Source organism: Oreochromis niloticus, linkage group LG11 (genome assembly GCF_001858045.2).
Source record: "Oreochromis niloticus isolate F11D_XX linkage group LG11, O_niloticus_UMD_NMBU, whole genome shotgun sequence".
Taxonomy (NCBI): domain Eukaryota; kingdom Metazoa; phylum Chordata; class Actinopteri; order Cichliformes; family Cichlidae; genus Oreochromis; species Oreochromis niloticus.
In genome coordinates this window covers 22,633,985-22,656,823 of record NC_031976.2, presented here as the reverse complement: position 1 = coordinate 22,656,823, position 22,839 = coordinate 22,633,985, and the positions used below count along the sequence as shown (strand labels likewise).

General features: G+C 38.6%; 2 protein-coding genes and 1 long non-coding RNA gene across 7 annotated transcripts; 2 read left to right on the top strand and 1 right to left on the bottom strand.

Annotated features, from left to right (window-relative positions):
• Positions 1-242: 242 nt before the first annotated feature.
• rcvrn2 (recoverin 2) lies at positions 243-10,277 on the bottom strand. 5 transcript variants are annotated; one of them, XM_025911476.1, is made up of 7 exons: positions 10,153-10,247; positions 8,686-8,732; positions 7,078-7,319; positions 3,757-3,874; positions 3,120-3,661; positions 1,050-1,161; positions 243-661 (listed from the first exon to the last, which is right to left on the bottom strand). In XM_025911476.1, the coding sequence occupies exons 5-7, from the start codon at positions 3,498-3,500 to the stop codon at positions 573-575; spliced, it is 582 nt and encodes a 193-aa protein (XP_025767261.1). In that variant the 5' UTR covers positions 3,501-3,661; positions 3,757-3,874; positions 7,078-7,319; positions 8,686-8,732; positions 10,153-10,247; the 3' UTR covers positions 243-572. The 5 variants fall into 5 exon arrangements, with proteins under 5 accessions (XP_025767261.1, XP_025767260.1, XP_025767263.1 ...); XM_025911475.1 differs by lacking the exon at positions 10,153-10,247 and adding an exon at positions 9,348-9,447; XM_025911478.1 differs by lacking the exon at positions 8,686-8,732 and having other exon boundaries at positions 10,153-10,277.
• LOC109204153 (uncharacterized) lies at positions 3,890-6,971 on the top strand. Its single transcript, XR_002063709.2, has 2 exons — positions 3,890-6,279; positions 6,917-6,971. It is a non-coding gene; the product is annotated as an uncharacterized LOC109204153 (long non-coding RNA).
• A 35-nt stretch (positions 10,278-10,312) lies between the features above and the next one.
• On the top strand, positions 10,313-22,470 carry si:dkey-17m8.1 (C-Jun-amino-terminal kinase-interacting protein 4). The gene is made up of 28 exons (XM_005455390.4): positions 10,313-10,458; positions 11,382-11,737; positions 11,840-12,034; positions 12,123-12,243; positions 13,256-13,326; positions 13,437-13,501; positions 14,003-14,075; positions 14,184-14,353; positions 14,473-14,732; positions 15,110-15,167; positions 15,375-15,527; positions 15,622-15,664; positions 15,761-15,888; positions 16,012-16,065; positions 16,503-16,643; positions 17,240-17,372; positions 17,630-17,716; positions 17,950-17,997; positions 18,138-18,279; positions 18,449-18,491; positions 18,625-18,705; positions 18,817-18,884; positions 18,991-19,139; positions 19,237-19,408; positions 20,522-20,635; positions 20,727-20,825; positions 20,943-21,032; positions 21,139-22,470. Exons 2-28 carry the CDS (start codon positions 11,639-11,641, stop codon positions 21,255-21,257), a joined length of 2,976 nt encoding a protein of 991 aa, XP_005455447.1. The 5' UTR covers positions 10,313-10,458; positions 11,382-11,638; the 3' UTR covers positions 21,258-22,470.
• The last annotated feature ends 369 nt before the right edge of the window (positions 22,471-22,839 follow it).

The window sequence follows — 22,839 nt, the reverse complement described above, 5'->3', positions numbered from 1 at the left end:
TTTTTTTTTGTTTTTTTACAAAAGCCAAAAACAAGTACTTAAATTTACCTTTAATTTTTGTAGGTTATACATTTGAGATAATCCTGGATTTACTGTCAGGGATTAATATAACTGAAAACTTAAAACCTAAAGTGAAAATTTTTATCAACCACCAGCATTATAATATGCAGTATGTTTCTAGGTCAAAGGAGATTTAATTGTATTCCAGGAGAGATAAGATAAATAGATTTCCAAAGCCCAGATGAATGAGAAAATCTTTAATTTTTTTGTACAAGTGAGTAAATTACAATACTGGAGGACATTTCAGATTTCTAAAAGACAAGAAAAAGCATAACAAGCTAATAATTAAGTATGATACTTAATGTGTATAAGTATGTGTAACACACAAATGTACAGAAACTGTAGGAATGCTTATTTACAAAGGGGCCAGGTTATTTAAGGAAGGGGATAGAGAAAACATCTGATACAGAGAGAGGAAGAAGAGGGAAAAGTGTGTTTAAAAAAAAGAGAAAATAGTTTAATAAAAAACAGAAAAGGGTGCAAAGAGGAGAAACGTAGGAATGAGAAGGGATTTAATGTTTTATTGGTTCGTAATGGATCAGACGCATTGCGTTCTCATTTTCGATCACTCCTGTAATAAACTCTCCTTCAGCCAGTCGATCTGTGAAGGGAGGAGAAAATAAGGAGTTAAGACAAGAAACGTATAAATACAAAACAAGCCAGGAGAGTGAGATAACACAAGGATGGATTATTGTTATCTAAACAACATGTTCTTATCTCGTGTGCTCGGTATACAGTATCATGTGATGTATAACTTAAGATGTTTTTGGGCCAATGATTTGTAATAAAGCTTGCGTGACACAAGTGATCCTGTAAGTGGAGACTTGCCCCCAGGTGGATTAATACTTGTATTACTGTTAAGCCAAACAGCTGATTGTAAAATGTAATCTCCCCCACAGGATGCTGGAACATCAGCTAAAGAAAAATAGCAGGGGCTTCCATTGATATTATCTCCCTCTGAGCAGAAGCACTACCACTACACGTCCTACCATTGTCTTTCTTTTCAAAGTAGCCCCACAGCTTGTTGGCTCTCTTCTCGGGTGTGTTCTCATCCTCTGGCAGTTTGCTGTGGTCCTCTTTGGGGATCAGCTTAAACAAGGCCTGAGAGGGGGTTGGGTATAAGATGGATAGTAATGCTGCATCATTTCTCTCATCACCAGCACAGTACATAAAGCAGATGGATACAGACCAAAGAATATGTAAGCAGTAGTAAAACTGAGGACACTAACAGCCTTCTTCAGTTAATTAATTAATATCTTATATATTTGGAGTTACTAGTATTGAAGTGAAAATATGGCGGCCAGTATTTTTTATTTTATTTTATGAGGACTGCCTTTTGTTCTCAACAGTTAAAAATTCTAGCAAATCTTTCCTCCAAATACACCTAGTTCTAAGTTTAAACAGACTATTTATACAAATTGCAAAGTCCTTTTATTATGAATACATAAATATTCAAACAAGCTACAGCATTTCATAGGGCAACTCTCCTGTCATCTCTCAGAAATAGTTGATCTGCAGTGGGCTAAATGACTAACTGAGTGTAAACCTCCTGAGTGTGCACTTTAGGTTCAGGCCTTTAAGTTTGTGTCCCACTTAGAGAGGGAGCACTCATCTCCCACATTTAAGACACCTAGATTAACATGGATTAGTGCCAAGACTCAGGCCACAGGCCAAACACCAAGATGTCATCTCTTTTCCCTGGACTAACCCTCAATCTCGCCCCTCCTCTGATGTTATGGTCAGTAGAGTTTAGACTTCAGACTGTGATCTATGCTGACAGACATCAAGGTTGTGAAGTCATAAAAATAAAATTAATCAGCTGGTTTCCTTAAAATAAATCACACTTGCAGTCTTTAAGCATTTGTCTACCCTGTCAGAACAGTGTACTTGCGGGCTGGTTTTGGGGCATTTCCACCTTTTTCACTTATGTTTTCTAATTTAACATATTATTTATACATTACATAAGAATACTTTCTGGAAAATGGCGGTGTATCCTTTTACCACACAGTAAATTTGTATATGTCGACCTCTACCTCAGTGTTTTACAGACCGGAAAGAATCTCATCTTATAGTAAGTTTTTGAACTGCTATCAGGGCTTTAAAATGCAGCTATTTTATGCAGTGTGCTGTAAACATGGTGCTTATGGACTCAAGCCAGTTGGCCAGGAATTCAATCCCATTACAATGCCAGCTGGATTCTTGGCTGATCTGTCTAAACCTCTTACAATTCTATATCATTTGTCCGAAGACAGAATATAGAAAAGTGTAAAACCTCCATAAGACGGAGTTACAGAACATTTATTATAGTACAGTCGTCAGTCTACAGTGGCAGTCTCACAAGTAAAACAGTCGTGGATTAGACTCGAGATGATGAGTATACTCTTGTTTAGGAGTGGAACTTAAGAGTAGCTCTGCTCAGGAATAGGGCTCTCTATATTGTCTGCAGGCTAAACCTGTAATCGCCAAGATTATCAGGAGTTTTAGGCTCAAATAGACTGGCTAATAGGGCTGCCAATTAAGACTGAGACCTACATACCATGAGAAGAATAGTAAATTCTTAGTTAACAGCAACACAGCTTTAATGGATTTTGCAGAACGTGGACAAAATAAGGAGATAACCTAACAAAATAATCCATTATCACTGCTAGTTGACCTCAGTAGCTAATGTCACAGAGTTAAACCAATTAAACATAGAAAAAAAGCAAAAACATTAGATTCAATAACAGGCATTAACGTAAGGTTTTGCGTTATGTTGCGTTATGTCAGTTAATCCTGTAAATTTTATCCATATCTTCATTCCCTCCTCACTGAAACCACGACTGAGAAAATAGTTTGAACTTCTGATTTACAAAGTTGTTATAGTGAAAGAAAAATAACACTTTAGGTTTTTTGGGGCTTGGGGATTAATAAAAACCAGAATAAGAAAAAAAGATCAATTTTAAAATGAATCTCTTTCTGACGGGATATGAGTTAACATTAACATTAATGGTTCACACTAGAACCATTAAAGCCACGCATCCATTCATCAATGTCACTTTTATAAACTGAGCCCCCCTCACCTGGCATATTTCTTTCACTTCTGCCTTGGTGATGTATCCGTTCTTGTCTACATCAAACAGGGAGAAGGCCCACTCCAGTTTTCGGGTTGTCCTCCCAGTGGAGGTCATGTGTAGTGCAATGATGTACTCTTTGAAGTCTAAAGTGCCGTCATCGTTGGTGTCAAAGGAGCGAAACACATGCCTTGCGTAGCTCTTAGGATCACTGTCAGGGAAGAAGCGGCCATAGATTTCCTCAAACTCCTCCGGTGAGATGCGTCCTGATGGACACTGCTTCTGAAAGTTCTCGTACCACTGGGAGATTTCTTGCTCGGTAAATTTTGTGGTGAGCTTCAGGTCCTCCAGGATCTCCTTTGATAGTGCGCTACTGGTTGCGTTTCCCATTGTAGTTTCTTTTTAATATCTTCACAATGTGTTAAACTGCTTGACTGGGATATGCCACTTGATAGGCTTTCTTCTCTTCTGTAAAATGACTCTTCTTTTTCCAAACTATTATTGCTTACTGGCTTGATGTCTTCTCTCGATGTCAAAAACCAAGCAGAAATCTGAAATATAGTTTAGAATTGTGATATAATTCACTTGAACTGTAAATTAATAACAACTTGCTTGTTAATATGTGCAAAATGTGCAGAAACCTTACCTGTGTGTCGTGTGAGCAGATGATGACTGAGGAATCGAGTGTCTCTCTCGACAGTAAGACAGTGAAAGATATAGGCGGGCGGGGAAAGCACGTCCTACAGGAGTTGACTAGGTTAAGTCTGTTAATGCGGGATTTAAGGTGGATGAGCATTTGACCAAATTGCAACCCCAGATCCTAATTTTATCTATTGTCTGTTTGAAAAGTCCGGAAAGCTCTAGTGTACATTTATACACCTGCTAAATTACTTCTGAACTCTGGGAATCAATTTATCCCTGTTAGTGTTGTACCCACTAATATACTAGTACTAAATTGCTGAATATGAAACGATAAACAGAACTTTAGTGCAACTAACTGTAAGTTACATTTCACTCTGGGAGCCAAACGTTACTTTGGTAAACTCAACGAAAGGTGAGTAGGTGCTCTCTAGCAAACTCTGAACAAAGCTTCAGGTGGGTTTTCCTAAAATTATGTCTGCTGTTTTAGTTATGACCTTCAATAGGTTTGATTGAGCACCGAAAGCCACTCCACCATCTGTCCAGGCAATTTTAACTCCCTCAGCAACCCACGTCTACGTCCAATCCCACCTGCGCCCTTAATATCCCTGTCACTGCTGACCCCGTCTGTGCACTACCTCCTTCCTGTCCTACAGTACTGCTTTCCTTTGAGTCACTAGTTTAGGTTTATATTACTCAGATAAACATTGATTTTTTTTTAGATGTTTTTTGACTGTATGAATTTCTTTAATCTCAACATTAATAGTTGCAGACATGACTTAAATTCTCTTTTCTCTGCCATAAGATACTTTCATGTTTTAAAGGCTTTCTGAATTGCACACTAACAAAACACACACTGATGACTTCACTTGAATTTTTTTCTGATACAGACTCTTTTCTGTCTAGTCTCTTGTAACTCAGCTCCGATCTACTTTTTCTTCATGTTTCCATATTAATTGCTAACAGCTATGTTGTCATTGGAGGCTATCTGGTAATTATCAGTACAACAAACTAACTTCATGACACTTTGGCTGCCACATTTACGTCATTAGTCTGTTTACTTTGTGTCTACTTTGATTAGAGAGAAAGTATTATCTTGATTGTCTTAGGTGTTGTTTCAGACCAACATAGCATGTGTAAAGGAGACTTCATGAATTATGCACATATATAAGAAAGACACATAAACACCAGAGATGAAAGCAGCATGCACTTATCATATTTAGGACATGTATTTCCCTGTATGATAATCAATAATTCATTTTTTATGTTTAAACTATAATTTGCTAACTAGATTAGTCAAGCACCGCCCTCTCCTACACAAGCCAGAGAATAGCCAATTACCCCCGCCTTCATCCTATAAGGGTGACGGTCAACTGACTTACCCCTTCTCTACAGAACAATCCCTGACATGTGATCTCTACTCTTGTTTGGGCTAATTGCTAGAGCCAGAACGAGCAAGGATTTGTGGCTACTCTTGAGATGTTTTTCCACTCGGGGGAGAGAGTGTGTAAAAATATCGGTAACATGGGTGTTTGGCATCTTAGATTAATTATGATTCTGACAGTGTCAGAACTTTATGAAAGAAGTTTTAACATTGCTTTGCAACATTAAATCTGTATTTCTTTCACAGGCAGGAACACATGCACATACAGTAACGTAAACAATGAAAACTGAAAGGTTTAATTGTATCAGAAAATAACATGACTATAAATATCCACAATTAGGTCAGTGACAACCTCCTGGTTGGCAGCATTATATGGTATTAATGGGCCGTATCAAGCGTCGCATGTGTTACAGCACTGACCTGTGAAACGTCAGTGCTGACGTACTCTATAAATCTGCAACACTTAATGTGTCAATGAAGGATCGGCCTTATTAATTACTTTCTACATTTGGTAACAGATCTCTGAAACAAGGTTGTCTTGAAATTAATCTTGTATAACTTGAATTTGTGTTGACCTATAGTTCTGTTTTAATATAGACAGGCTCAGGATTAAAACGCCCCGATAACATTTCAAAGTTGAGTACGAGTCAAAAGTTTGAGATGTAAGAGCACTGAGACAATAATTGGAGAAATAGGAATGCCAAACAGGAAAATGTTTAAAGAAAAAAAAAAAACAATCTCAGTCCAAACAGTGCCTTGGTGGGACGCAACTCAAATCTTAAGACTGAAAGCAAGAGGAAAGGAGGAAGGGAGTTGTTTCCAGATAAATATCTGGTAATGGCTCATAATGACGCGTAATGACAGACGACAGCTTCCTACTATACACAAGGAAAGAGGGGAACAAACATGCTGTGGCGGCAGTCTTGATGATTGCGTCCACAATTTTGCAAGGCCTTGAGTAGGTGATGTATTTCAGAAAAGCACTTATTTCTACACCCACTGTCCAGAGAGAAGTCAGGAGCGCCTTTAGTGTCTAATCATAGAGAGTTTCATATTTAAAAGATAATTTTACTTTCAGACTTTATTTAAGGACCTTCACTTTTACAAAGTTTCCTCTGACGTCTAAGCTCCTGGATCAAGACTGAGGTAAGAAATGTTATACTTTGAATGTAAAAAAAAAAAAAAAGGACTTTTTTGGCTGTCTAAAATTAAAAATATATTAACAATTAATTTGTATTTCTAGAATAAAAAGCTTTTACACCCTAATATTCAGGTCCATTGCATTAAAAAAGTAAAGATATGCAGTTACAAATACTGGTAGAAAACCTGACGTGGACAAACACGTGTGTGAAAGGTTGTTTCGATTATCAGACTAAAACAATGCTCATTCTTTTAAAAAGGTGTGTACTGAGCTAGTTTACATTTAATTAACTGAGCCTGCAGTGAATTGGTCGATGCATATTATACTTTACAGCCACAAAATAAACATAGGTCATCAGTTAAGGCTATTTCAGGAAATGTGTATAACATGTATAGCTATCATAAAAAAAAATACAGATCCTAAGCTCTGGACGTTTTCTACTGGTTGCCTGCCTAAACAGGTTCAGTTATTTCAAGGAAAGCTCAAACACACTGATGGGAATTTGACACAGTATATAATTATATAAAGTTTATACCGACAGCTTGGGATGATTTATTTTAAACTTGAAGCTGCATAACTGACACCAGACATGAATGCAAAGTGTTTGTTTTTTTCTAATCAAGACTATGCGTGATATTGTAGAAAGAAGAGAGAAGAAGCTGCGTGTAAAAAGCCCTCTTGGCCATCTACCAAGCAATAAAAACAGACCATGGCGTCCAAGATGGAAGCCCTTGATCCTTCAACTTTAACAGATCTCACCTCTACTGTGAGATATGGATCTAAATCGGAAACCGTGACCTTACCAGGAGGAGTTGTGTCAGTGGCAGGCGTCACTGTGGTTACTGGAGGCGTTGAACTGTCTTGTGGATCCTGCATGCTGGCTTTTGGATTTTGGGGAACTCTCATCGGCTTCAGCTGCCTGGCTGTGGGGCTGTGGGACCAGCTGAACTTCTATAAAGGGGGAACCTCTCATTTGCTGGGGCTGGGGCTTGTGATTCTGGCCCTCAGTTTTGTGGTGGTTGCGGGTGTGGCGACATTTCACCTCCTAACCAGGAGAAAAAGACAGATGACAAAAGAAGTGAGACAGCATGGGAAAGAAGTTCTGGTAGAGAGTGATAGAGTAATAAAAAAAGTCACAGTATAAACAGTGTTTAATGACAGACATTAAGGAAAAAAAATCACTGATCTTTTATAAAGAAATTATCTCCATGTCAACCCAACTCTGTACCACTACTTATTATGTATCTTTAATCTAAATAATGTAGAAATGCAGTTGTTCAATTTTGAGGCATTTTATTTCAACTTATAGTCATTAACATTTTACACACTAATATTGTAGTTTTGCATTCTAATTGAACCGTGTAGGCTGGCAAAGTTCTTTTTAATGATCAACATATGTTATTGCTGCTTATGACTTGTTGCTTTGTAAATCTAAAAAAAAAGAGAAAAGCAATTAAAATGAGTTTTGTCTTGAGCAGTGGTTCATGTCACATTCGTAATAACAAGCCAATAATGTAACACTATTCTACTACATTATGCACATTGTGCTAATTACACTTAATTAAAATTATAAAAATAAATGTTTAATCCCACTAATTATTTTTCTTATAATGCCATTATTTTTTTCACTCCTGCAGCTTGTAACGTGTGCACAGAGCATGCAGAGAATGCAATAAATGGACTGGGTAAAATGTGAGAGATTCAAAAAAGGAAGAGAGAGACGGGTTTTTATTATAACAGAATACAGAATATTGCTCATTTAAACCTAGTGGGTCCCATGCATTCAGATACCTTTTAGGCTTTGTATTTGCACCCAAACGTGATATTAAAAACTTAGCAGAATGACATCTTTATAGAAACACTGGTTAGTGAGGATAACCCAAAGCCTTTCACAATGTTTCTGGGATAACAGAGACCTCCCTGTCTATGTATCTTTTAGGATCAGATATAGGGATTATCCTGAGCTACATTATCCTGAGTATTTTGCCTTTTATGATTTTTTTTTTAACTTTAAGCACCACAAATTTCATTTGAGGGTTTAGTTAAAGTTACTAGAAACCAGATAAATTTACAAATCACAGTGAGCATGATTCATAAATGTAGACCAACAGAAGTAAGGTAGCCTATAAAAAGCACTGGAGTTACTAATACACAGAAAAGAAGTTAATTCTTTTTTGGGAGTCTCAGGACTGTGTGTAACAATGAAATGCTAAATATAATTTTAAATTGTATATTATTTTTCTTAGATTTGTATTCACTGGGGTCCTTTATTTTATATTTTCTGTCATATCATATTTGATTTTATTGAGCTTTCCTGCTTGATTTATGATGTTTTATTATATGATATGTTTAATGTTTTGGCTACTGTAACAAGAATAAATAAATTACAAAATAAATGTTATATTTTAGACCTGTGCTTCTCATGTGATGTGCCCATATGTCTTTGCTGCTCACTGACCTGAAAAGAAAAAAAAGTGAAAAAGAAACTATATCACCAGTAAGACCCACAGAAAACCCACCACAGTAAATAATTTAACTATTAAATAACACATTGGTCACCCACCAACCTACAGAAAAGTATAACACATAGCAACAATATGTTAGCAAGAATATGTTAGCTAGACAGGGACAGTTAAGCTAACTTAGTGCAAAACAAAGTTTAGAAAATTAATGTAATATTACAAATAGCATAAAAAAGAAAACAAAAGCAATGGAATACTTGATACGTAATATGTAATGATATGTAATTCAGGTTGTTTTTATCAATATTTTATTTAGTCAAAGAAAATGACCATATCATGGCAATTTCGTGGAACACAAAGTCACAAAGTCATTTTGTTTTAGTCAACTCTAAAATTTGCTATTTGATTGAATTATTCAACAAATTATTTTAATCCTGTACAGCTAGCTAGGAGGCTAGCACAATTAAAAATGTTTGTATAGTAACGCTGACTATCTTCTGACAAAAAGAGGGACAGGACTTCAGATATTAGGTTTTTGTGACTGTCTAACATGACAGTTTAAATGTATTAATTTAATTTTTTCTGAATTTACCTTGTAAAATATAATTTACCTGTTAAGGTTCATGGAGCGAGCATTTTAAAGTGAAGGTAGCTGCATGATGGACATCCTACAGATATGATACTCCCCACCCCCCCAAAAAAGGACAAAACTCTGAAAAACTTTGTTTTTCCTTCCGTAGCTTATTTTCATTGACACTGAGGAAGTGTAAAGTTCTGTTATGCTTGTATAAGCAAATTTAAAAAGTTATGAGAAAACAAAAACAACAAAACAAACAAACAAAAAGCTCTAACCACGTACAATGAACATGATATGTACTGAGGGACCAGTACTTACATGTACATTTTCCCTTTAGTTTTGTTACATAAGAACAATGTTAAAAGTTAAATTTAATAAAATCGAGTCCAATTAAATGTACCTGACTGATACACATTCAGTTTAAGCACATTTTCCTTAAACATTAAGTATTTAAATTTTTTTTTGAGAGTCTGATATCGCCATCTACTGGAAGGAAAACTAACTGTACTTTATGCTACGACAGTTCTAGCTTTTGCAGGTTTGCCGTAGTTTTACTTTAGTTTCGTCGGTGTAATATTTAACAAGTTTGCATGACTGTTTTTCCCCATGTCACTAGGAAAGAGATCCCTGCACAAATATCCCTTAAAGACACTTCATCTCTTTCGCCTTTTTAATTTGACTTCACATTTGTAATATTTTTATTTTAATGATTCGCTCACAAATATCGCGGTAAACTGTTCCAACCACTTGTTGCAACATGGGAAAAGAGATTAACTAGATCTCAGGCATGTAAGGTATTTCGACAGGTATCGGATTCAGACGTGGTTTCCTCAGATCACCTGACGGTCCGCTGCAAACTCCTTGGTCACGTGTCGTCGCGCAGGTTTCAGGAAACCGTTTTTTTCCTCCTCTCGAAAACAAAACTAACCATATCCCGCCCCTTTAACCGTCTATTGGTTAGAGGAAACAGTTACAGCGCTCTGATTGGTCAATCTGAGGACATGTCTGCGCACGTCAAATTCGAGCAACACCCCCTTCTTTAAACTCGTTTATGTGTAATTGATATCGTCCCGAAGAAAAAGACGGCTGAAGTTTCCTTATTTTGCGGCAGTAAAATGAAAGTTGTGAGGAAATCAGGCGCTAAGGTAAGTTTGTAAAACGACAGCCGAACAACTGAAGAAACACGGCTTTGTTTTTGGCTAGATTTCAACTTTGTGAACCTACTGCTAACGAACTCTCAAGGTGTCCACTGTCAGGCTTCTTACTTATTTATACAGTACGCCGATTCGAGTCTGTTAAGTCTAGTAATGCTTACCGAGAGGCTAATTAGAGTAAGGGTCGACGAACAAAACCTATCGCTGTCATAGTCTGTCATGTTTGCTTAGTTGGTGCTATTTGTGGAGCTTTTTAAAACGCACACAGGAGGTCACTTGGTCTGCCCCTGCATGATATGATATGATATGATATGATATTATCCTCATTAGATCCATATAAATAATTAACAGAAAGCCTCTCCGTACTGAGGTGAAATGTCAGCAGTTGTTTGAAGCACACAACTCGACTTTAAAGTCAAATATGAAGTATGTGATTCTTTGCTCTGTTTGCTAGTTCACAGAACATAGTTGTGTCTTGTGCTGTAGATAACTATAGGTATCTATTGTTTAGTTGTGATTTATAAGTTTTTTTTAAATTATAGAAGCAAAGGTTGAACTACTGGGGAAACTATTTTAGATCAAGATCAATTTATTTGGTGTGAAAGTAGACGTTTTACCTGAGTAAAAGTGCAAAACAAAACGTTTAAAAAGTAGAAAATACACCAAAACCAGGGAATGGCTTCCTTTTCTTATTTCAAAAGAACAAAGATCAAAACCCAATAGCTTGCTTCATGGTCTCAAAAAATTTCAAAGAATCATACCAGAATACAAGAAAACCAAATGATTGTGTTGTGTCACTTCCAAGGTTATAGTAATGCTGAAAAGGGAAAATGGACAGAACAGCTGACAGTGCACTTCCAGTTAAATCACCTCTGTAGAAAGTGACATGACATTTTCCTTCCTTTTTTATGCAGGATGGACTCTAAAAACCTCCAGACATCAGATAACTTCTATAGAAAGTAAAGTCTTCGAGGATGCTGCTGTATGAATGAACATGTGGAGAATGGGAGGTGCTGGTGTTGGGAGAAAGGTTAAGAACCTAGACAAACGAGTTGTTAGTGAGAAACTGTAACACACCATCGACTCACAGATCTGTTTGCTTTTGGTTTTGAGCTTTTGGCAACTGTGTGGCAGCAGAGGTAGTGAAAAAAAGAAAAAAAATCTTTGGCTGATGGAGTACAGTGAGAGAGTGCTTTGTGGGACCGGGGAGGTGGAACCGGACCCAAACATTGTGAGTGAAGAGGCAGGAAAGCTGTATTCAGAACTACAGGTAAGAATGAGAACAATATGTCATGTTGATCTGGGTGGAAATATTATTTTCATGTGATCACAGATACCTGTTTTCTCTCTCTGCTGCTTTACTCTATCACAGACTGTTATTGAGATCCATGGTGAAAGCGTGGTGGAGTCTCTGGTACCCATATTTGTGTGGGTACTGGAGGGCCTGGCCAGCTGCAAAGCACAGCTGAGGGACAGGGAGGAAGAGGCTGAGAGGGAGAAAGGGGAACGAGAAGAGCTGCTCGAGCGATATCATGCAGAGAAAACACTGAGGAAAGAAAGTCAAGAGGTGAGTCATGATACTGTGAAGGTGTGCTGTTGCAGGTTTTATTGTAAAAGCAGGCGTTTCACTGTTCAATTCTTTTTCTTTTCTTAAGAGGTATCTTGAGTTGGATGACCAAATTGAACAGGAGAGGAGAGCCATGAGGGGCAGGGAAAAGGAGCGAGAACGGCGAGAGCGAGATCTAGAGAAGAAAGCAAGACAGCAAGCGGATCAGCGTGCGTATTTGAATATTTACCAGCAACAGTAATGTCACTGGTATTGTTTTGACCCTGTACGTCGGTCTCTGTTGATAAAATATGTTTCTGGAAACCTCTGCTGTAGTAGAAGCTACCACAAAGGCAATTCAGGATTTTAGCTGGTGTTCATATGTCTGTGGACAGATACTGTCAACATGACAGCAGCACAACTGTACAGGTCAAAATAAAGTCTTAGATTCATGCAGTAACAATGCAGTAATGACTACTCAGGGGTTATAATTTTAACATGTTAATCAGAGTTAGGGTGAGTGTGGCTCTCTTGCACAGTTTTCTCCAGGACGTTTAGTTGTTTAGTTTCATTTCTGTTTTTTCTTTTGAGTTTATCCTGTCTTTGCTGTGTACAGAGAGTCACACACAATGAGGTTAGCAGCAGATTGTGTGGGTTTGCCATCCAGGGGTGACATGGTGGTGCCATCTGCAAGTTCTTCCTGTGACTCTTTCCTCCCACAGTCCAAAGATATGCATGTTAGCTTAACTGCTGATTCAAAATTGTCTATAGGTGTGTGAATAGTTGTTTGTCTCTATATGTGACCCCTGCGACAGACTGGTGACTTGTCCAGGGTTTATCTTGCCTCTCACCTCATGACAGAAGGAATAAGGTGGATTGATGGACATTTGAATCTGGTTTGCACAATGGAATAGGCTTGTTCCAACATCCCCCAGGTCTTCAGGATCTGGGAGGTTTAAAGGCAGCATCAGTCCTGTCTTTCTGTGTTTCTCTAGCCATTTCTGGACAATTTTACTTTGGCATGGTAGAGGACATTGCCCTGGAATAGATCACATTACACAAAAATACAAGTGAAGGTGCAAAGTTTTCCCACAGAACACAATTTTCACTTCAAATGTCAGTGGTTTAAAAGTTGTGGCTTACTGATGTGCATCAGGAATAAATGCCAAAGAGCAACTTAAGTTTTTAAAGTTTTCGTTGTCTAGACTGTATTCTGTTCTTACATGCGTTTCTGTTCTGCAGTGGTCGCCTTGGAGGAACAGAAGGCAAATCTCAGTAGAGAACTGAGCGCACTGAGAAATACCCACAACAAGGTCAGATATTTTTGGTTAGCCTCAATGCGTATGCTCAGTAACCACTGTCTTATTCTTAAGTCGTCAGGTTTCTTACATGTAGCTGATGTTCTTTGCTTTTCTTTTTTTAGTTGGCCCTGACATATCGGGAACTTTTGGAAAAGAGGAAGGAGTCTGAAAGAGATTCTCCTTTAAGGTTCTTTTCAACATTATGCTAAAACACATTTGCTATTCTGCATAAAGTATCACACAGGAAGACTTTAAATAGCAGCACACTTATTGTGAATCACCTGTAGGTTGTGGCCATGCGCAAAATGAAAAACTCTCAGTCTGTTGTAATGTTAAACCAAATGTTGAATGCTTCTGGCATTTCTGACAGCAGGTTGATAGTATTTCTTTGTTTAACTATGAAAGGGATACCAAGTACTGCGTATACCACATGTGACTGAAAATGAAAACTTGAAACTACTTTGTAGTGTTAACTTCAGCTTTTCAGTTGCATTTGGCAAGATACTAGCAAATTCTCCACCTTTATTGTTGTTAAATGCAATTTTTCCTGGAAAGTGATTAGTGAAAGATTATTAACTGGGAAACTGTTTTTTTAAAGTCACCGGATATATTTTAGAAATACTGTTGCAAGAACATGGTGAAAAATCAGAGGATTAAAAAAAAGCATAAACTGAGTTGTTGCGTTTAGGAATCATGTGCGCTCCAGGAATGCTGACTTTCCGTCACATCAGGTCTTGCCAGAACTCAGTGTTACTGAAAAGGTAAATGGCTTTGCACCTAAAATGACCATCTTGCAAATTTCTAATTCTAGATTTTGCCAAAGATGTAGCTTACTTTTTCTGTTTGTTTTTTTTTCTTTTCTTTTACAGATGTTTAAAAGACCACATTCAAACTCTGTTCCCCCCTGTTTGGAAGATCTCATGGCCAAGAAAGAAAAACAGGTCGATAGTGCTGCAAAGCCTTCCACAAATCAGTTTGTCATTGACATCATAAACACCACTCCTGAGCTGGCACATTTTAATGGCTGTGTAAATGCAAGGTACCAGTCTGAAAGCATAAACTCATTTATTTCACCTTGATATTTATTGACTAAGCCAACGTTTACTTGAATTCATCTGCTTGCACGCATATTGTATCAACCACCTCCATATTTTTCAGCACCCCAGTTAAACCTGACACTGAAGAACCTTTAAAAGGTGAACTGGAGACCAGCTTCAAGGAGGAGATGAATGAGTTGGGGCAGAGCAAAGTAGAAGAAGGAAAAAGAGAAGAGGCGGACAAAAAGGATGAGGGAGAGGAGGTAGAGGACGAGGATAGTATAGAGTGGGAGCTCCGCAACACTGACTCTGTATTCTCTGAACTGTCTGAGCTGAGCCGCGATTATGTGGAGAGTGTAGACCGAGGGGCCAGTGTCAGAGGTAAATGCAAGTTTTTTTGTTAAGATCTGCATTCCTGAGTTGCTTTTGTGAGTTTTAAAGAGATAAATGTCACAAACATAGAACCTTTGCTGCTTCTTTGAAACACAAAATGATCAGAGACAAAAGAAGTGACAGAAAGTTGGTATCCAAAAATAATCAGGCTCTGTTGGGAGACTATTTATACTCATGTGAAGTTCAAGTATGTGTTTCACAAAGTTTTACTTCCCCTTTTCCTATTCTGCAAAATCTCATGTCCTAATTTCTTCTTGAACATGAATGTGGGTTAAATAGTCCTTAATACAGGCTAGAAATGTATTAATTTCAGTACTTGTCTGTTTGCATGTGCATTCACGCAGTTTAATCTTATTTGTTTTCAGGCAGCGTAGACCAGTCTGAGGAGATTCTTTCTCAGTATGAGGAACTGAAAGTCACCCAGTGAGTCCTCAGTTTATTTTCTCCGACCTTGTCTATGACTAGTCCATTGTGATTTCTTGAGGACATGGGGAGTTTCCAAACACTTGGATTTCTTACTTCACTAAATATCAACAGAAAGCTTTGTATTATCTAATATGATTAACCACAGTTTTTTTTTTCACCCTAATTCTAAGCTATACATTTGATGCTATACTTCCTTTTTCTCAGGGAATTGGTTGAAACTGCTCGTAAGGCTTTGATATCTCGGGTAGTGGAGCTGACAGATGAGCGTTCAGCTCTTAAACTGGAAGTGGAAACTCTTCGGGAAACACTCTCCCGATTGGAGGGGCGGGTGAAGGAGAAGGAGGAGGAAACTAAGAGGTGAAGAGGATCGTTCAGCTGTTTAATAAATAACCTGTTTTTTTGTTGTTAGTACATACACATTCTGAAAATAATCTCGCCCTTTATTTTACAGACTTCGGAAAGAACTGGAAGCTTGTCAGTCGGAGGATTCTGATGTAAGCTGTGATCTACTATTTATGAGGTGTAGTCTTCACTGCCTTTCTAGCTGCTCATAGATGGCTTGATGGATGAATTTTTTTTTTCCCCTTCAGGTGTCTCAGCCAGCATCCATGCGTAACTTTTCCCGTTCTGAAATGGCTCGCGTGGTCATGGAGAAGAACCAGTATAAGCAGCGTCTGTTTGAACTGCAGGAGGCGATTAGACACAGTCAGACACTCAGGTAACTTTTGAAGATTTAAAAAATGTTACGTTATGTGAGAACCTGCAGTGTGATTACAACAACTTGTGTAACATCAGTGGCTCAAATCTTTGCTTCCAATCTCATCAATTACTTTTTCTTTAGAGCAACAAAGGAGGAGAGATTTTCAGAGGAAAGAAGGTCAAGTGTTTGGAGAAAGTAAGTCTTTTTGTAATCTCTCTTTAAAAAAACAATTTATGACTTGTTACACACCCATCCTCCTGTACCTTAAGATGATGGTGAAGTTCTTATAACCCAAACAGTGGTGGGTGGTGGAAGCCCCAAGATCTGATATCTCTGTGATGGTGTTCTTCCTACATCTTCATAGCAGTGTTAGTCCAGGAGCATCATTGCATCTGTCCAGTCACATTGGCTGAGCATTCAGTTAGCATTAGCCAAGAAGTGCAGAAAACAACAGGAGATGAGAACCGTTACATAAAAGTGAAAAAGCGTCAGCTAAAATGCAGGACAGGGACAAATCTTTTGGAGTTGTCGTGTTACTAAATGCACCTGGCATTCGGTGGGCTCAAATTAAGAAGTGTATATTTGTTCATGGTTAAAATACTTAGAATTGTCCATTTTTTCTTCAATTAAAGATTCAACCGCTTCTTTGGCCGGTCCAAGGAACCATTAGTTTCACCTCCTGCTTCCATATCAGCTCTGCGACCTTCCCCATCACTCACTCGCTCTGCTCTGGGCTCTCCACAACCACCAACCATCAGTCGAACTCAGGCTGAGTAAGCATCTGTTTCTTAATAAGTTACTCCTGCTTATGTGTTTTTCACCAGTTGTGTGCAAAGATTTAGACAAAATACAAGTGAGAAAAATGGAGATTGGATCTCAGTGGGGTCTCCCCTGAACTACAGAGTCTGGCCTAGCTGATTACCTCATTGTCAAAACATATTTTTCATTCACATTTGGGGTTCAGGTACTTGCTAGTGCAAGTGAAATAAGAATCAGACATTAAAAATTTTCAGTTCCCTTTATATCTGTGGGAAATTCATAAGCATGCTGTGCAAGACAGCCTTAGAATATCTCAGAATTAGAAGAGATAAGCTGGAAAAAATGGATGAAATTCATAAATAGACACTTTTTATTTATTTACAACAAGTGTTTGCCTCAGCCACAAGAGAGGTCACTAAGTACTGAAACAGGAGTGTCCAAACTCTTGCACCTGCCTCGGATACTTCTTTCCACTTTCCAAATTATTAAGTAAATGAAATGGAAGATACTAACAGTGAAGGTAAAGCCTCTGTTTCCTATCGTGGCTCTATTTATTTCACTTTTTAAAAAAAAAGTATTTAATGATAAATACCAGAATCATTTTGTCTAGGTCTGCTTCTCCTGCTGCTCTTTCACCGCGTGTCAGGAAGAGGGAAATCTACAGAGAAATTCGTTCCCAGATTTGGGGAACTCTGGGAAAGCGGCAGTTACATGGCTGGAGCCTGCCACTAGCAAACACACAGGTAGCAGAACCACATTTCAATCTACAAATAAATAGTGAAGTGTTATAGACAATAAATGGGAAACAGTGGAATAAAAAGCTTCCCGTTGCTGTTAATGAGTCTTTGTTATTTACTGTATTAATTGTTTTACTACACCAATGGAGAAAAAAAAAAAAAGTCTGGCTTTCACTCGAGACTTTTTTGCACAGTATGAATATTTACTGTGCAGATCACTATACAAGCAATACCCTGGTAATAAATATTGTTAATTACTGTAGGACTCCAGTGAACCAGTACCTGAGCCTAAAGATGTGCCTGTTCTAGTGCAGCTCAGACTGCTGGATCACAAAGAATCCACTGCCAAGGTAAATGTCACTCAAAGGAGGCTTATTTTCTGTGCGAAAGTCTTGAACCACCCCACTGGATGTCACTCAGTGGTTTTGGGGACCTTTTTTAAAATGGATGGAAATATTTTTTTTTTAACCATGAATTCAAAGCTACTCCAATATAATCCAAGGAGAATGATATAGGTCACTTTAAGTGAATCAGATCTACGGTGCAGTTTGACATGGCTCCTCGTTTATTCTGTTCCCTTCAGCTCAAGTGTGCAGTCGCAGTCCCATCTGAGATCTCTGGCGAAGCCACAGTAAGTTTGTCATTATCCTAGTTAAGAACCAGCTACAGTCATCCTCTAATTATGATCACCCAACCATGACTAACACTTGTCTAGGCACAAGTTCGTTCATGCCATTCATTTTTTCAAACTTCATATCCACCCCTTTTCAGTGTTCTGTGTGGGTAGTTTCTGGCCCTGCCTCCTGCAGTGATATTACAGTGATTGATCCAGCACGCTCCAACACAGTACTGGATCAGTTCAGCCTCCCTCCCACAGCTCCTGCCCTCTGCATCTGTGCTGTGCCTCCCATAGGTCAGTGCTGGTACAATGGGCTGCAGCAGCTGCCCACAGATGACTTGTCTAGTGTATTCTGTACTTCTATTATCCCCTGATACCGTGCTGTTTTACTGGAAACTCTTGGAAATCAACATTGCTTACTCAGCTTTTCCTCTGACAGAGCCTGTCTGTCTTGTTATTTAAGGTAACACTGCAGGAACTGTGTGGATTGGAACTCAGGAAGGAAGGTAGTGCCAGCTGAAAAAGCAGTTTACTTCAGTAAATATCATCTAAACAATTCAAAGGCTTTTTGTCTGTTAGTTTATCACCGACTGCCTCTTCTTCCCTTGGCTCCTTTCTCCCATTGTCCTTCTCTCACAGTATACTGGTGCACTCGGCCTCTGCTGGCAGAAGGCTCTGTCTGCGGTCTGTATCCCTCTCTGAGAGTGTTCATTCTCTCACGTGAGTTCTGTCGGTTTGCATTTGCATATTAGTTGTAACACGAGATGAGTTACCTTGAAGTCTCTAAGCAGAATTGAAAACTATCTGCTTTGTGTTGACTCGCTCTCACAGGTATTCACAGGGTCAGGTCATTGCTGGTTTAGGTGATGGGACTTTGGCTTTTTTCTCACACAGTACAGGTAATGGATTTGTTTCAAACTTACATCCAACTGTCTCGGCTAATTAATTTCTTCATTTTGTTTGATTTGCATAACTGAGTGATGTAATGAGTTGTGTGGTTAATAGATGGCTGGAATCTGCAGTCACATTCTTTGATGCCTCTTGGATCAAACCCCGTGCAGCCCATTCGTTGTTGCCTTGCAAAAGGCGGCCGCTTGTGGGTGGGATACTGGAACAAAATATATGTGGTAGACACTGAAAGCAAGAAGGTGGAGGTAAGAAACAGAGGAAACGCTAACTATTATTGTTTATTGTGTCTCATTCTAACCATATCTCTAACTCACTCTCTTCATTCCTTATCCTACTTTACAGCAAACATTTTCCGTCTCTGAGCGCAGCGAGCAGCAGGTTCGCTTCCTGTGCGCTGGTGGAAGTGGGGTTTGGACTTCCTGTCGACTGGACCCAGTCCTCCGGCTGTATGACTGGTCCACAGGACGCCCACTACAGGAAGTTGACTTTGCAGCTTTGGTCGCTAAAACATTAGGTAGTCAAACTGTTTTGGTTTTTTTGTTTTGTTTTTTTTATCTTTAACATAGTGCCACACTTACAGCACATATACCTGTATGTATGACTTAAGTGTTGTTACTGAGCAGCTACATGAGCAAAAAAATCAGTTGATGGACTACAGTTGATGGGCACATTTATTACTATCAGTTCTTATTTGGTAACTGAAAAAAAGTAATACATCTCTTTAAATTTTGCTTCCAAAGAGCCAGACTTTGTTGTAATTTTTTAATCAGTCTTGAGCAATAGTTTTTCTGAAGATATTTCTCTTTGGACATTGGCTATTTGAAAGGCTAAATGTGCCACATTACACAAAAACTGGAATTGAAATCAGTGGCAACAGGTCTTATGGAGTGATGAAGGCAAATTTTAAATTTCTTGCTCCAATTATCATCTGTATGTACGGAGAAAACTGGGAGAGGGGTACAACAACAGCCATGTAAACTATGGTGGAGGCTCTGTCATGGTTTGGGACTACACTTCAGCCAGTCGTGTTGGAGCTCTTGTTAAAATCGATGGAATTATGAACTCGATGCAGTACGCTCTGGAAAGCATCTGATTGGAAGCAGCTTCATCATCATGACAGTAATTCCAAACACATGCAGTAAAAACATGGCTGGATAGAAAAATACATGGTGGAACATGGCTTGCGAGAGCCTGGACCTCAGCATTAGTGAAGCAGTGTGGGGTCATCAAAGAATTTAAAAAAAAAAAAAAAAAAAAAGGCAGCCAACATTCAAAGGAGAGCTTTGGAGGCCCTTTCAGAAGCCTTAATAACTACTCCTGAAGACTATTCTTCAACACAGTCTGAACTCTCGTAGAAGCTTTCTTGTAATTTGTCGTCATATAAGGTGGTCATACCAAATATTGACTTTGAAGCTTGTAGGCTTTATTGCCTTATATACAATATTTCCATGTATGTACATTTCAATAGATTGCTGCCCCTTTTTCCCATTTTCCGAAGAAAATATAAAGAAATTAGGGATGCAGACTACTGTGTGTATATTTTATTGATTATTTTTGTTCTACATACATTTTGTTTTATGACCAACCACTTTAGCTTCAATCTAACCAGTTTTCTCTCTCTCCACAGGCCAGCCCTTCCTGACACTCTCACCTCTCCAGATCTCCTCTCTCACTGTTATCTGTGGCCGTTTGTGGGTGGGCACAGGAGGTGGTGCCATTTTCTCCATCCCCTTGTCCATAAGTATGTTTAGCTTAAGAATGCCTGGAACTTAAAGTTATTTGGTCATAAATGGTCTCAGTGTACTATTAACCATATTACTAACTCTCTGCAGCTTCAGAGGATGTTTCCATCCCTTACTGCTCCACTGCATCTGCCCAGCTGTGTTACCATGGACATAGACAAGTCGTCAGATTCATCATTGCTGCACCCGGTAAGAGTTGGATAGCCATTACATGTAACTTCTTAACAATTAAGAGAGATGCTTCAGATTGCACATGCATGTTTTTTTTGTGTTTGAGTGACCACAAAAAATGTTCGTACCTGTCAGGTTGTTTGATCACCAATCCTGGCAGCAGCCATGTCACTACTGCTCAGCTTATCCTCAGTGGAGGAGAGGGCTACATCAACTTTCGAATTGGTGAGCTGAAGAATAATAAAACTGTACTTAAGTCCGTCTCATCTATTACATCATTTGTGCACTACTTGGACTATTTAGAGGCTGACAAAGTCCTCTTTGTTTCCAGGAGATGATGCAAGCGATGACTCGGAAGAGGTGTCCCAAGCCACGCCACAGCGATCTGAACGTAGTCACATGATCATCTGGCAAACTCCCACACCACCTGTGCCTAACCCTGCACTCTGAGCTTTTTCATCTCACACGTCCTTTTCCTTCAGCGCAGTGCTGCTGCCCAATCTAGAAGCCACGCCAACTAAATTAATTGCTGTACCTGAAGTTTGAACCACTGATGTCAGCAGCTGTGTGAGAGTGTGAGAGGGACTAATGCTAGAAGTTCTTCTGACTCAGTTTATCCCAACTTATCCCAGGTTTAAACCTGCCGGAATTCTGGCAGCTCTCTTGTTCCCTCAGCACCAGCACTCCATTGATGGAAAGGAGGTAACTGTTCCACGCTTCTCACCTATGATGAAGATGGAGCAGACTCAACAAAGCATTGAAACGGATCTTTCGTGGAACTAAATGAACCAACATCTTAGTGTGGTAGCAATAAAATACCATTTAAAGATATGATTCATAACAATTCATACTTGTTTACCTCATATATATTGTACATATCTTTTGATATCTAATTATCCTAATGGATCGTGAAACCTTCCCGTGTGCCTTCATCTCATTTTATATCACTGCTGTATAATTGGTCAGTAATTCAGCTCCCTGGTGGCTAATAGATCTTTACCTTTGCCCTAAAAATCAATGCAGTATTGCTGACTGTCAGCTGAATAATACATTTTTCTCTCACTTGGTGGGAAAAAAATGTAGAGAGCAGTCGTGCATGCATCAAAAACATTTAAGCTGGTGATGTGGCTTCTCTCGTAGCTGCTGTGTACATACTTTGTTGTTAATTGTGAACTGGAGACAGGATTTTGGTCTCACACCATAAACACAATTAGACATTTTATTGTTTTGTAAAGCTCCATCTTTTGTGTTGTATATTTTTGGTATTCCTGCCATGAGTGTTAACTCAATTTCTACCCCTGTCCACAGTGCTTGAGGTGTCTGTATTGAAAATATGTCCACTATCCCCTCGCTTAAAGGAACAACTTCAGAAGCTGTCGTTAAAAATTATTTATTTTCTCAATTGGCTATTTGCTTGCCGTCTTCCATTGGATGTTGTGCAATTCTTTTAATTTCAGTTATGTTTGGATTTCTGTTCTTTTTTTCATTGTAAAATAAGGGAGATAAAATCTTTCAAGTGTCCTTTGCAGTATTTATATGCAGTTTGTGCACACATGTTGATGTCGTAGCGGCTCTGTATCCTTCTTGAAAAGATTTGAAACTATGTTTTGACTCAACCTTGTGCAAATATGATTATTGTCATTAAAATGCCTTCAGCTGTTAATGTACAGTCCTTAGCTTTGAGTGATTTTGCTGCCATAATCTGGTCCAGCAATATGACACAAGTAAATGAATGAATAATTTTCAATTAGCACTGGGAGACAATGTTGCAGATTCATCTCTTTAATCTCTATAAATTATTCCTTTTATATATTAGGTAAAGATTAAAGAAATTATCATAGTTTTCCTTATAGAAAACAGCATAACAAATCTTTTTTTTTTTTTTTTAAGTAAATGAGGTGGTTTCAGCAAAGGAAGTGTTTGTAAAGAGAACGACAAACAGTAATGACACTCCTTTGCCTCAGGCAGTCTGGCCTGCTGCCTAAAAAAGGACAGCTCAAGTCAGTTAGTCTTTGGTCCAGTGAGGCCTCTC